Below are 14,625 nucleotides of genomic sequence, written 5' to 3' on the forward strand. Positions count from 1 at the left end.
GTTACATAGGGGGACGGTGTTGGTGACTCTGCTTAGCTAATCAAAAACGCTACAATGCTACAATTAGCGTTGTTGGGAACACAATGAGACATGAAACGGGTTTCAGATCGGCTGTTGTTTCCTGATAAAGGTCTGACAGCCGTCTTTTTTTCTTCTTTTTTTTCTCAATATGAGTCGACTCCTCCTCTTCCTCTGTGAAAACTTAAGGAAAACAAAAACAGCGAGTTCCGGAGCGAGTCTAAAGATAGCAGCTTTTGTTCTCTCCTTTTGACGTTCCTGCGCCGTGGGCGGCGGAACCGCGGGCCTTTGTTGAGAAAACTGGCGCTCGGCGGCGGCGTGACGGGGAAGGAGTTAATTACAGGGGGCAAATAGCTTCCCCGTCGGATCGCGGCCCGCCGGAGTCGCCGGTGGCGTTCGGTCACCGGGCCCGGAGGCGAGGAAGACCATGTGTTCGCCGCGTGTCGGACCCGTCTATTTGACTGCACCGGTGAGTTTTACCCGACGCAGAGGAGGAAGACGAGGGTTTGAATTGATGCCTGAAAGGCGAAGGAGCTCTGATGTGCGCCGCCGATACTTTTGAATCAATCACACACACACACACTTCTAAACCCTGTCAGTTTAGCCGCACTTCCCATCTGCATTATCCTGTTACCTTCCTCTTCCAAGGTTCAATTCCGATTGGAGGCAGAGCAGGGAGCGGCGGCGCAAAGGTGAATATGGCCGAAAGCAAATGAACAAACGGGTAAACCGGCCGGGGAGGAATGGTGGCGGCGGCGGCGGCGTCCTTACCGGCGGGGCGGCCAGCCAGCCGTACTTGTCCTCCGTCCGGTTCATGTCCCGGTCAAAGACGTAGAGCTGATGGTAGCGGAGGAGATCCGTGTCCACCAGGTTGTACTGCCGCCGGGCGTAGAGGAAGCTGTGGTTGTTGCCTTCTCGTGGGAAATCCAGCCACTCGGGGTGGCCGAACTCGTTCCCTGCAACGAACGAAGAAAGAATGAAGAGCGTGACCACGGAGGGGGAAGGTCTTTGCATCAGCACCATCTGCAGAAGAGGAGGTTTCACCAAAGATCAGACCGAGAAGAATTGACTCTCCACAACCTTCACTCATGACAAGCCTTCTTTGCTTTGCCAAGCATCCAAAAAAAGGCCACCTTCCTTCAGGGTCTCCAAAGCCAATCATCATGTCTTCTTTGGCGCCATCTATAAATCTCCTCCCTGGTCTTCCTCTTTGCCTCCTGCCTGGCACCTTCAAACTCATCATCCTTCTACCAAGATCTTCGTCCAAACCATCTCAGCTTGACTTTAGCTCCAGAACATCTAATATGTCCTGTCCCTCTGATGGACTCATTCCCGATCTTCTCCATCCTCATTGCTCCCAAAGAGAACCTCAACATCTTCACCTCTGCCTCCCGTCTTCTCCTCAGTATCGAAACCAGGAGACGTCTTCCAAACCACTTACAACACCTGCAGCCTTTCCCGATAATTGTGTGTATGTCCTGTGTCTTCTGTCTTTCACTTGAAAAGCGTCTTTGAGTACCATGAAAAGCGCTATACAAATCTTATGTATTATAGTTACTATTATTATTATAACATCTCTGGTCTCGCCTCCATCTTCTGCCCCTTTCCTTTGACTCTGGCTGATACCCCCCAACACTTTTTATATGTACAATGTATGTTGATGTACTTGCATAACAGCATGAGCCCCAATATTGCACTACACGAAATAATTATGAACATTTTTGCTCATTACCGAAGTTCACGCTGATGACTTGCGCTGAATTGAATCACAGTTCGGACAGTAGCTGCTGACAGCCGGCCTTATTAACCGTGACGTGACTTCGCCTTTCTCTTTCTCAGCTCGCTTTTCGGCGGGACGTCCGTGTCGTATTTTCCACGAACGGTCCGAAAATGCTCCGTTTTACCCTTCTCCGGTATTGCGATGGTAGACTAGCAAATGAGCCAAACTCATTTGAAAATGTCATCATGAAAAAAAAAGGCCTCCTCCCATTCTGTATAAAAGTGATAAGTTTCATCTTTTACCCGATCCAGCTTCCCAACTCATTTTATACTCTCTCTTAAGTTTAAAAGAAAAAAACGGGGGCTAATAAGCTAACTAGCTTATTAGCTTTGCTGCACTTTGCACCGTTGTTTGAGCACTCGAGTGACCTCAGTGTTGGAAAAAAATCAGACGTCATCTGATTGGCTGTCCTGTACTTCAATCAACTGATGGGCTGGACGACAGGCTGACGTCTATTTTCTTAAATGTCACGCGATCTACCAGGATTACCTTTGAGATCGACTGGTAGATAGCGATCGACGTAGCGAGCGCCCCTGCTGTAGACTAACCGTTCCTCTTGGGTTCCTCTCGTTCACAGCTAACATTCATTCCTCTCTCTTCCAGGACCAAACCTCAACCTCCCGAGATGTTTCTCCACCTTCTCCCTGCTCTCACTACAGTCTCATCTGCAAACATCATGCTCCTACTGCAACATCTTCATCATCTGTGCTGCCTCCAGCTCTGCCGCCTGTCTTCTGATGTATGTCTGAATATCTCTTCCTCCGCCGTGACAGCCGTTTCACGTCAAAGCCGGAAACGAGGACAAACATCTCACAGGTGTGAGACAAAGAGCTCGCCTCGGCATCCCGCTGATGATTAATTCATGTTTATTCATACGTTAACCTCGTTTTCCTGAACTCCCTCCCGCCGTGTCGCGAACGGAGACAAACGCCCGGTGAGTTCAGGGGCGAACATCGCCGCCGTCCCGCACCGAGGTTCTGAGTCATCCGAGTCGTTGTGAATTCTGGGGCGAAATCTTCTTGTCGTGGCAACTGGACTTGAATTTCTTTCTGGGTTTTGGTGGCTTGTTATATAAATGGTAGGGTTGATCGGTACACACTGGGTCTAAGGGGGTTGTTTTGCGAATGGGGGTGTCGTTCGTCGGGACAAAAGAGCAACTTTTGTGGGATGACCTGGATTGGAATATGAAAAGGGCTGTCCAAGGGCCAATGTTTTGAAGACAGCAATGTTCGTATTCTGGCCGGAGAGGACAAATGGTTCGAGACAGGAGTCAAAGACGCCGTACAGACGAAGGGGTTTCGGACAACCTTTTACAAACGTATACCGCCGTACTGGGATCAATACCAAGGCGGAGTAAGACCTTCTGGACCCTCCAAACAACCAGGAAAGATTCACCACCAGAACCAGACCCCGGGAACTCCCACATGAGCCTCAGTTTGTCAAAAGTTTTCTCATTTTGAGAAGTTTGGCTTCACCTTTTCAGAGTCTGATCCAGGTAAATCCCCAAACAGTGCTCCTTTGTCCCCAACGAACAACACCCTGTTAGCATAACAACCCCCTGCGACTTTCTGGAGATCATCTCCTTCATTTACATCACAAACCACCATAACCTAGACTCGCCCGCAACCATGGCAGTTATATTCAGAAACTCCCCGCAGGTCATTGGAACTGTGGGAGCGTCTCAGACGAGGACTGAAACGTCTTCAAGTGAAGACATACAAGTCCAGATACCACAACAAGATTCCGACGACAACATTCGCGTCATATAGACTCTCATTGACATGAATCCAAGCACACTGTCATTTATGTATCATTGTTGGACAGTGGGAGGAACCTGGGGAACCGTTCCCCTGCAGACAAGGGGGGAACATGGAGACTCCACACTGTCAGAACTGAACCAGGGACCTTCTCGCTGCGAGGTGGAAGTTCAGCCCTGCTCTGAACCGCTCATAGGTGTGGATGAGTGAGAAGTTCTTCCATCTCCTCCCTTGCTGTTGAGAAAGTGGGATCCGCCTGCAGGTAAAGCCGGGATGATTAAGTCGGTCCTGATCACTCTGAACACTTTAAGCCCTTTTTTTTAAAACCCGCCCTTCCTGTCGGCACGGTAACGACCCGGCTGCTGAGAAACCCGGGCGAAGTGTTGCAGACCGGATGTGTGCGGGATGGACGGGGGAGTACATCCCAGAAGGGTGAGTCCTGGGGCGATCGCCCGAAGACTGATCTGATCCAGCCCGCCGAGGAATGTTAGCATCGCGGCTAACGGCAGAATACGTGTTTTTTTTCCTCACGCGTCAGATGGATGGCTAAATACTTTCGGGTGAAGAAGTTCTCAGGGGTCTAAAGAGACTTTCCTGTAGTTTCCTCCAAGTTTGGATTCGAGGGACGTCAAGGCATCCAAGTTAAGCCCCGCCCCCTTGCGCACGGGTCGATAAAATAAAACAGACGCCAAATGGAAGCCAAAATCATGACGAGAATCGGGAGAGGGACGTTGCTAACGGTTACGGGCCACGGTTTCAAAACCAAAGCCGGGATCAAGGGATGCAAAAAAAAAAAAAGGACAAAAATAAAAAAGATCGATACAGAAATCCAGCGAGAGGCTGCGGGTCCTTTATAATTGGGTGAGAAAAACCTCGCGAGAAAAGTGATTTGTCGGTAGAAGCGCAGAGTGAGGAGATCGGTGTGTGTGTGTGTGTGTGTCTGTGTGTGTGTTGCTTACATTGAGTGTGTAGGCAGGAGTCCGGGGAGCTTTTTTTTTTTTGTGGCGCTGAAAAGCCACCATACCTTAGATCTGTTTTCGAAATACCGCGAGGGCCTCTGCGCCCTGCCTGAGTGGTCACCATGGCGACGGGACACTGGATTAGAAAAAAACGTGACCCGGGGTAATAAATCATGACGAAGGCGGGGCCTGAGAGGATATACACACACACACACACACACACACACGCGCACACACACACACACATACACACACACCAGTAGTCCAGAGATGAAAATATAATGTAATATACCTTTTTTTTAATTGTTACATGTCAAATCAAGAGCTTTTTATTTGTTTATTCAGTATTTTTCATGATAAACGTTGATATGTAATAATATACATTAACACACACACACACACACACCAGTAGGCCAAAGATGAAAATATGATGTAATTGACCTTTTTTTTTATTGTTATGTGTCAAATCAAGAGCTGTGTATTTGTTTATTCTGTATTTTTTATGATAAACGTTGATATGTAATAATATACATTAACACACACACACACACACCAGTAGGCCAAAGATGAAAATATGATGTAATTGACCTTTTTTTTAATTGTTATGTGTCAAATCAAGAGCTTTTTATTTGTTTATTCTGTATTTTTTATGATAAACGTTGATATGTAATAATATACATTAACACACACACACCAGTAGGCCAAAGATGAAAATATGATGTAATTTACCTTTTTTTTAATTGTTATGTGTCAAATCAAGAGCTTTTTATTTGTTTATTCTGTATTTTTTATGATAAACGTTGATATGTAATAATATACATTAACACACACACACACACACCAGTAGGCCAAAGATGAAAATATGATGTAATTGACCTTTTTTTTAATTGTTATGTGTCAAATCAAGAGCTTTTTATTTGTTTATTCTGTATTTTTTATGATAAACGTTGATATGTAAATATACATTAACACACACACACACACACACACACACTAGCAGGCTATAGATGAAAATATAATATAATATACCTTTTTTTAATTTTTATGTGTCAAATCAAGAGCTTTTTTATCTGTTTATTCAGTACTTTTTATTATAAATGTTGATGTATGTAATAACATACATTAACACACAAACACACACACACGCGCATATATATATGCGCTATGTTTATTAATGTTTATTAATTTATTATAAGAAAAAAATAAACTTATCTTAAAAGAAAGACATGTTGTTCATTTGTTATTATAACTGTTTTTTCAGTGTGTTTCTGTATGTGTGAGACTGTCAGTGTTTCTGGGGTCCATCGGGGACAAACGCCACAGACGTCATCAGCAGACGCTCAGTGCGTCCACTGAGCAGAACAGGAAGTGCTAACCCAGTCTCAGGTGTTTCCCCGCCGATCCGGCGGCGAACAATAAAAGCCACCTAAACTAAAAACTACTCGGACTGATTGAATCCCGGCGAGCGCGATAATTGTGCAAAACACGGCGTCTCCGCCGCCTCGCCGCCGCCGCTGGGAACGACTTTCAACGCCGCCATTTCCACCCGCCGTTTCCTTCCATCAGTATTTATGAGGATGGGAAATCGCCCGGCGGGGGGGAGAAACAACTTTATTTCTACTCGTGTTGACAGCGGGAATGACATCACTTCCTGTCGGCCCTCCTGAGCCGAAAGCAAAGCTCTTCGAATGTCACGAATGTCTCCTCTGATAACAGGAGCCAGGAAATGAGGAGAACATGGAGAGGACCAAGGAAGCAGAAGATGGAGAACTCAAGGAGGAGAACATGGAGAACTCAAGGAGAAGAACATGGAGAACATAGACAGAACCAAGCCCAACCTAGGAGAACATGGACAGCTCAAGGAGGAGAACATGGAGAACATGAAGAACATGGTGAGAACGAAGGGAGGAGATCATGCAGAACCCAGGAAGGAGAATATGGAGAACATGGAGTTAACCAAGCTAGGAGACCATGGAGAACTCAAGGAGGAGAACTTGGTGAGAACTAAGGAAGGAGAACATGGAGAGCTCAAGGAGAGGAACATGGAGAACATGAAGAACATGGAAGGAACCAAGCTAGGAGAACATGGAGAACTCAAAGAGAAGAACATGGAGAACTCAAGGAGAACAACATGGAGAGAACGAAGGGAGGAGATCATGGAGCACTAAAGAAGGAGAACATGGAGAATATAGAGAGAACCAAGCTACGAGAACATGGAGAACTCAAGGAGGAGAACACGAAGAACATGGAAGGAACCAAGGGAGGAGAACATGGAGAACTCAAGGAGGAGAACATGGAGAAAATGAAGACCATAGAAGGAACCAAGGGAGGAGAGCATGGAGAGAACAAAGGATGGAGATCATGGAGAACTCAAGAAGAACATGAAGAACATGGAAGGAATCAAGGGAGGAGATCATAGAAAATTCAAAGAAAGGAACATGGAGAACATGGAGAGCACCAAGCTAGGAGACCATGGAGATCTCAAGGAGAAGAACATGGAGAGAACTAAGGAAGGAGAACATGGAGAACTCAATGAGGAGAACATGGTGAACATAGAGAGAACCAAGCTAGGAGAACATGGAGAACTCAATGAAGAGAACCTGGATAACATAGAGAGAACCAAGCTAGGAGACCATGGAGAACTCAAGGAGAAGAACATGGAAAACATGAAGAACATGGAAGGAACCAAGGGAGGAGAAGATGGAGAACTCAAGGAGGAGAACAGGGAGAACATGGAGAGAACCAAGCTAGAAGACCATGGAGATCTCCAGGAGAAGAACATGGAGAGAACTAAGGAAGGAGAACATGGAGAACCCAATGAGGACAACATGGAGAACATAGAGAGAACCAAGCTAGGAGACCATGGAGATCTCAAGGAGAAGAACATGGAAAACATGAAGAACATGGAAGGAACCAAGGGAGGAGAAGATGGAGAACTCAAGGAGGAGAACAGGGAGAACATGGAGAGAACCAAGCTAGAAGACCATGGAGATCTCCAGGAGAAGAACATGGAGAGAACTAAGGAAGGAGAACATGGAGAACCCAATGAGGACAACATGGAGAACATAGAGAGAACCAAGCTAGGAGACCATGGAGATCTCAAGGAGAAGAACATGGAAAACATGAAGAACATGGAAGGAACCAAGGGAGGAGAAGATGGAGAACTCAAGGAGGAGAACAGGGAGAACATGGAGAGAACCAAGCTAGAAGACCATGGAGATCTCCAGGAGAAGAACATGGAGAGAACTAAGGAAGGAGAACATGGAGAACCCAATGAGGACAACATGGAGAACATAGAGAGAACCAAGCTAGGAGACCATGGAGATCTCAAGAAGAACATGAAAGGGAGGAGAACATGGAGAACTCAAGGAGAAGCACATGGAAAACATGAAGACCATGGAAGGAACCAAGATAGGAAACCATGGAGATCTCAAGGAGAAGAACATGGAAGGAACCAAGGGAGGAGAACATGGAGAACCACCATGGAAAGAACCTGGTCCAACACTGGACCTCCTGGCTGTGGGGGGGGGTCGTGTCCTCTGGACGTTAAACATTTAAAAAGTTCATCCGAAGTTCAACTTAAAGGTGTTTAACTAACGGTTCGACGGCCATGTTTGCAGGAGGTGTCCTCCACCCCGCAAGCTCCGCCCCCTCCCGGGACGCCGCCCGCCATCAGATGGCGGCGCGCCGGTGACTCAGCTCCCTGCCGTAATTAGCAGCAGCAGAAGAAGAAGAAGGAGGATCGATGTGTTTACCGTCGGCGGAGGATCTTTCCGGGCGACAGTAAGTCAGGGGGGTCAGGAAGTGCGAGCGCGGCGATAAAACCTCGTCCGATGCGAATCCGGCCTCCCTGATTGGTCGCCGAACCAGGAAACCGGGCGCATTTGTTCCCGACGGCGAGGAAAACCCGCCCGCCGTCATTAAACTCAGAGCCAGGAGTTTTTAGCAGCTTTTTTTGGAGAATTAAAAAAGATTTGCAGTTATTTGCTCTCAGCCCGTCCCGCCCCGCACACACTCTCTCTCACACACACACACACACACACACACACACACACACACACGTTTAACCAGCAATCAGAGTGGGAGCTGAAGAGAAGGATCGATAACGGCGGCGCTGCGAATGAGACCTTTTCCCGATCCCGCCCTGGGGACGAGGCGCCGAGAGAGAAACGAGCGGAGGGGGAAAAAAAAACAGCAAATATTGACGGTCAATTAGATTTCAATTTTCATCGTGTGAGCGTTCGCACGCACACACACACACACACACACACACACACACACACCGCAGATCTAATCCTCCCTGTTTGTACTCCCTAGCCGCGACCTTGGACTGCGAACAAAATGTTAACTAAAAACGTTGCATTGACTTTTGTCCCCCCCTCCCAATTCACGCACACACACACACACACACACACACACACACACACACACACACACACACACACACACACAGGTGCATAAATAGCGCAAGCTAACGCAGGCTCCAGGGAGCTCCTCCGGACCATCCGGTCACCAGGTGGAGCTAAAATGCTATGAAACACAATCCTTGCACACACACACACACACACACACACACACACACACACACACGTGCGCAAACGCAGAAGGGGAGCCGCTTCCCTTGAAGGTCAGCCCTCTTACATCTTTAATTATCGCTTTATTATCTTTAGCGGCAGGTGCTGATGGAGCCGGGCCTCGGATGAGGCGCCAAAAAGTGAGGAGAATCTCAATAGTCGCGGGAGGGAGGTTTGAACGGGCGGAGGAGAAGAAAAGGAGAGGGAAAGAAAAGACGGAGGGGCGGCGGCGGCGGCGGCGGCGGCGGCGGTGGGCGAAAAGACGGCTTTTGTCCCGCCTCCCGTGAACGGCGGCGGGAAAAAGTATCAGCCGACGTGAAGCCTGTTTCAAAAGCTCCCTTTGATGCTTATCTCCGACGGTGGCTCGTCGGCGGCGAACCACTCCTGAGATACGGCCATGAAAGCAGGCACCGAGCACGCACACACACACACACACACACACACACACACATTCACTCCCACGGGGGGCGGAGGTGGGGGTGGGTATAAACAGTAGGGGCTACTTCGGGCTATTTTAAGCATTTATGCAACAGGACTTTTTTTTTTTGTGCAAACATAAATGTCTTTTTTTTTTTTTTTTTTTAAAAGTCTCTCCCTGGGGCGGAGGGAAAACAAACACACACACACACACACACACACACACACACACATAGAAAACGTGACAGTTAAGTGAAAACAACAGCCAGGAAACAGAACAACCTCAGTTGGTACTTATTTAGTTTGGGTTTGCCCGGGTTTGCGTGCCCTCGGGTAAAACACGGATCCCCGATGTGCTCCCGGTAGCCCGGTTGGCGCTTTGCACGGTTGCACGTCACGCGTGTGAACGCAAACCGGTAAAAGAGCCGCAAGGTGTGAAAGTTGCGGAGAAGTTGATCGGAGAACCCGGATGAGAGGGCGAATGGTTTGATGTGACGCGGGAATGAGAGCGGATGGTTGTGAATGGATGAAGGTGTGAAGGATTAAACGTTCATTCTTGGTGAAAACTCGGTCTTGAGTTTCGTCACTTGAAGATAATTCGCGTCTCATCTGAGAGGCTTCTTCAGTTCTACCGACCCCAGGGTTTCGGGCGGGTCTGGGTTATGGTGGTTTGTAAATGAAAGAATTGAATTGATTTGGGGGATTTACCTGGATCGGAACGAGAAAAGGGAAAGCCAGACGGAGCAGTGAAACCTGTTGGATCACATGAACCGAGGCTCATGTGGACGTTATCTGGGTCCGGTTAAGGTGTCGGTTGTCTGGAGGGTGCAGTTGGGCCCTCTGGGTGCAACTCCATCTTGGTATTGATCCCAGTACGGCGGTATATGTTTGTGAAAACCATAACCCAGACGGCCCAAAACTCCCAACAGGTCATCAGAACTGGAGAAGCCTCTTGGATGGGGGACAAAAATGTCCAAATTCAAGTCGACTTGCCTCGACGTGAAGATTTCAACCAGAATTCACCACCACCTGTTCAAACCTCCATATGACATTTGGATGAATGAATGAATGGCTGTTTGTCTCTATATGTGGTCCAGGGTGAACCCTTGATAGGCGAGCACACCCTTGACACTGTATCCTGAATGAATGTTTAACCATAAATCAAACTAGCGCAACATTGCTTACAAGATAGGCGTCAAACTCTGGCCCGCGGAGTTAATCCAGACCTCCATGGGTTGATACAATTGATTTCCATTGATCATTTTGGTGTGATTTTGTTGTCAGCACATTCAACTGTGTAAAGAGCAAAGTATTTCATAAGAATATTTCATTCATTTAGATCTAGGATGTGTTTTTTAAGTGTTCCCTTTATTTTTTTGAGCAGTGTATATTGTATAGTATTAAGCTATGCTTGTTCTATATATAGCTTTTAAGCAAAACCTGTTTGGGTTCATATGAAAAGGTTCCTTGTTATATCTGTTTGTGCAATAAATATCAATGTTGGCCCGCAACTTTGTCCCAGTTTTGAATTTTGGCCCACTGCGCATTTGAGTTTGACACCCAAGGTTTACAACAACGAAACAAGACGAGCGAACCCCGGCGGGAGGCGGCTCACCCATGAAGTTGAGGTACCCTTCCCCGCCGAGGGTGTGGGTGAGGAGGCGGATCATCTTGTGCAGCTGCATCCCGCGGTCGATGACGGCCGTCATGGGAACCAGCGTGCTCATGTTGGTGTACATCTCCTTGTCCATCAGCCAGAAGGCCAGGGTCTTGTCCCCGACCAGAGCCTGGAAGCACGGGAGGAAACGTCAACCGTTTGCTAACATACCGGCTTCCGGGTATGTTAGCGAGGAACGTTAGCACGTATGTTAGCAGCCCACCTGGTCGTGGCTCTCGGCGTAGGCAATGCTCTTCTCGCCGTAGCGCCTGTTGGTCAGCGTGTGGACGATGTTGCCCATGTCCCAGTCCTCATCCTTCAGCTCCTTCAGGATCTGAGCGTGGACGTAGAGGGCGGAGGTTTACAGGAAATGCCGCGGCCTTTTAATTTCGAGTTTCCCGCGGGTTCGGGGGCCTTCGGATGGCGCTAATGGCGTTTTTAATAACTCGGTCGTGGTTGCGGCCGGGTCGCCGCCTCAGACCCTCTGCAATAAATCCCATCGCTCAAATCGATTGCCTCGCAACCGCCGCCCCGCCTACGTGAGAAATTCCTGCCCGGGAGAATCGTTCACAGGGGGTCGCGGGAAGGCAACCCGCCCACGCCGCGTGACGAACGCGGCGCCCTGCAGGGCCACGCTATCAATTTAAGTCGGAGATGAAGCTCCGGTCCTCTGAGAACTCGCCGGCGAGTCCAGGAGGGGGGGGGATCCGGCGGGTCCGTCTCGGTGACAAGCTGTAGCATGCTGGGCGGAAACGGCCCTGACAGCTGACTGACAGGTCGGGGGAAACCTTTATATTACCGCACGGTGCGGCGAAACCTCCGGCTGGAGCGAGCGAGTTCTGCCCGTCAGAGCGTCCGAGCTGAAAAAGACCGTCAGGACGAGCCGCTCCGTCAATCACCGGCCCCTCCGCCGTCACGCCGCCCTTCGGGTCGTCGGAGCCCCCGGAACCACAGGCGTCTCGCGGTAGACGCCCCGAAAAAGGGGAACGACCACGGAGAGAGAGAGGAGGGTGAAGAAAAAGCGAGGATCGCGGCGGGGAGAGACACCTGAGGTGATTGACGTTGGAGAAAATGCTACCCGACAGGACGGGGGGCGGGGCTTAACCTGGAGGGGTCACCTGTCAATCACAGGGCCGCATATAGAGACATCCAGACGTCCACCCTCTCATGCACGGCGACGGGCGACTGAGAGTCTTCGATGAACCGGGCGACTGCTTTTGGACTGAGAGGGAGGAAGAGAACCAACGCAGGAGACCAGAGAGATAAACAAGGGAGGAGAAGATGGAGAACTCAAGGAGAAGAACATGGAGAACATGGAAGGAAACAAGGGAGGACAACATGGAGAACTCAAGCAGGAGAACATGAAGAGAACTAAGAGAGGAGAACATGGAGAGCATGGAGAACATGGAGAGAGCCAAGGAAGCAGAACATGCAGAGAACTGATGGAGGAGAACATGGAAAACTGAAGTAGGAGAACATGGAGAACATGGAAGGAACTGAGGGAGGAGAACATGGAGAATTCAAGAAGGAGAACATGGAGAGAACTAAGAGAGGAGAACATGGAGAAGTCAAGGAGGAGAACATGGAGAACATGGAAGGATCCAAGGAAGGAGAACATGGAGAGAACTAAGGGAGGAGAACATGGAGAACTCAAGGAGGAGAACATGGAGAACATGGAAGGAATCAAGGAAGGAGAACATGGAGAGAGCTAAGGGAGGAGAACATGGAGAACTCAAGGAGGAGAACATGGAGAACATGGAAGGAACCGAGGAAGGAGAACATGGAGCGAGCTAAGGGAGGAGAACATGGAGACCAGGGAAAGAACTAAGGGAGGAGAACATTGGGAACTCAAGCAGGAGAAAATGGAAAAAATGGAAGGAACCAAGGGAGGAGAACATGGAGAACTGAAGGAGGAGAACGTGGAGAACATGGAAAGAACCTAGGGAGAAGAACATGGAGAACCACCATGGAAAGAACCTGGTCCAACACTGGACGAGGGACCTTCTCGCTGTGGGCGGGGGGGGGGGGGGGGCGTGTCCTCTGAATGTTAAACATTTAAAAAATTCATTTGAAGTTCAAGTTGATGGTGTTTAATTAATTGGTCGACGGCCATGTTTGCAGGAGGTGGCCTGGGGGGGGGGGGGGACATGGGAAGAACCCAGGCAGAAGAACCCACCTGGTAGGAGGATGTGGAGAGAACACAAGCAGGAGAACATGGAGACACCAAAACCAAGAACAAGGAAAGAACCCACGTAGGAGAACATGGTCCAGCGTCAAGTAAATGTGAGATTTGGGCCGCGACCATAGATGGAGGAATCACAAGAGGATCACGAGATATCGGCGCAGAGATACCGAGAGGTCTGAGGCCGCTTGTGACCCGTCTCCATATATGGGCATAAAAGGGGCGGAGCCTAGATTCAGACGGAGAAGAAACCAGATCAGACGTTCCTCCCGGACGCCGAGGAGATGCCTCCGGCGGGCCGAACCCATCGTCCATTAACCGAAACCCTTTCACCTCCGGCGGACCCCCGAAGCCGACCTGAGCGCCGCTCCGTCGCCGCCAACGAGCGACGGGGAAATCTGGACGGGCGCCGACAGATTCATTAGCGACAGCAGAAATTCCATTTCTGAAAAATCTGCCGCCGCCGCCGCCGCCAGCTCTCGTCTGATTGGAGAGCCTCTTCTTCCTCACGTGGTGCCTGGATGCATTTCAGCGAAAAAGAAACAAAGACCTTCTTAACCTGACCGCTCCAATTGGGTTTGGAGTTCTGGGTTGCCATGGGGATTTACACACACACACACACACACTGTTTCACTCCTGTCAATCAAGCTTAACTCCCCTGTAACATCTCTATGCAACACATGAATGGATGCTAGTATGCTAGTGAATGCTAATATGTCACTATATGACGTCTGAATGAACAAGTGAATTCTTGCCTATCTCTATGTGGCCGGTGATTAACCAACTCTTACCCAATGACAACTGGAATAAATGTTTACAGAAAATGAATGACTGAATAATAATCATAATAATCCTAAATTGTGAAGAAATAAATCAATGTTCAATCTGTTATTATTTCAACCAAAATTATACCAGGAGAATTGATGGCAAAAAAACTGATAAGGTAATGTTACTATTGCTACTCCGAGCACGACTACTAGTTCATCGAAGAAGAGCGATCCATACAGGAACCTTACGAGCAAAGAAACAAAACACACAGCCGGGATCGATACGACGGTTAACCTCTGTTCGGGATTAATGGCGGATTAGATCCTGACGGGCGGATTAACTCACGACCTTCACCCGTGGGTCAGTTTGGTGAAGCGTAGCAGAGGCGCTCCACGGCGCCCCCTAGTGTCCCGGAGGTCCACGATACGGACTTTGGAAAGCGACCGGGTACGGCGACGCGGTGTTACGGTCTGACTAGAAGCTGTCGTGGTGAAACTTTAATTCCGACAAATC

General features: G+C 48.8%; 1 protein-coding gene across 1 annotated transcript in view; it reads right to left on the reverse strand.

The window, feature by feature from the left end:
• The window catches only part of gbe1b (glucan (1,4-alpha-), branching enzyme 1b), a 78,015-nt gene that overhangs the window by 28,302 nt on the left and 35,088 nt on the right, over positions 1-14,625 (reverse strand). Inside the window, exons 11-13 of the mRNA XM_086163987.1 lie at positions 11,386-11,496; positions 11,121-11,292; positions 790-974 (exon numbers count right to left, since the gene is read on the reverse strand). Of these exons, the coding sequence (XP_086020113.1) occupies positions 790-974; positions 11,121-11,292; positions 11,386-11,496 (468 nt within the window). The remainder of the gene's footprint in view (positions 1-789; positions 975-11,120; positions 11,293-11,385; positions 11,497-14,625) is intronic.

Source organism: Fistularia commersonii, chromosome 18 (assembly GCF_037954325.1).
Source record: "Fistularia commersonii isolate RoL2024-O1a breed Wild chromosome 18, RoL_Fcom_v1.0, whole genome shotgun sequence".
NCBI lineage: Eukaryota > Metazoa > Chordata > Actinopteri > Syngnathiformes > Fistulariidae > Fistularia > Fistularia commersonii.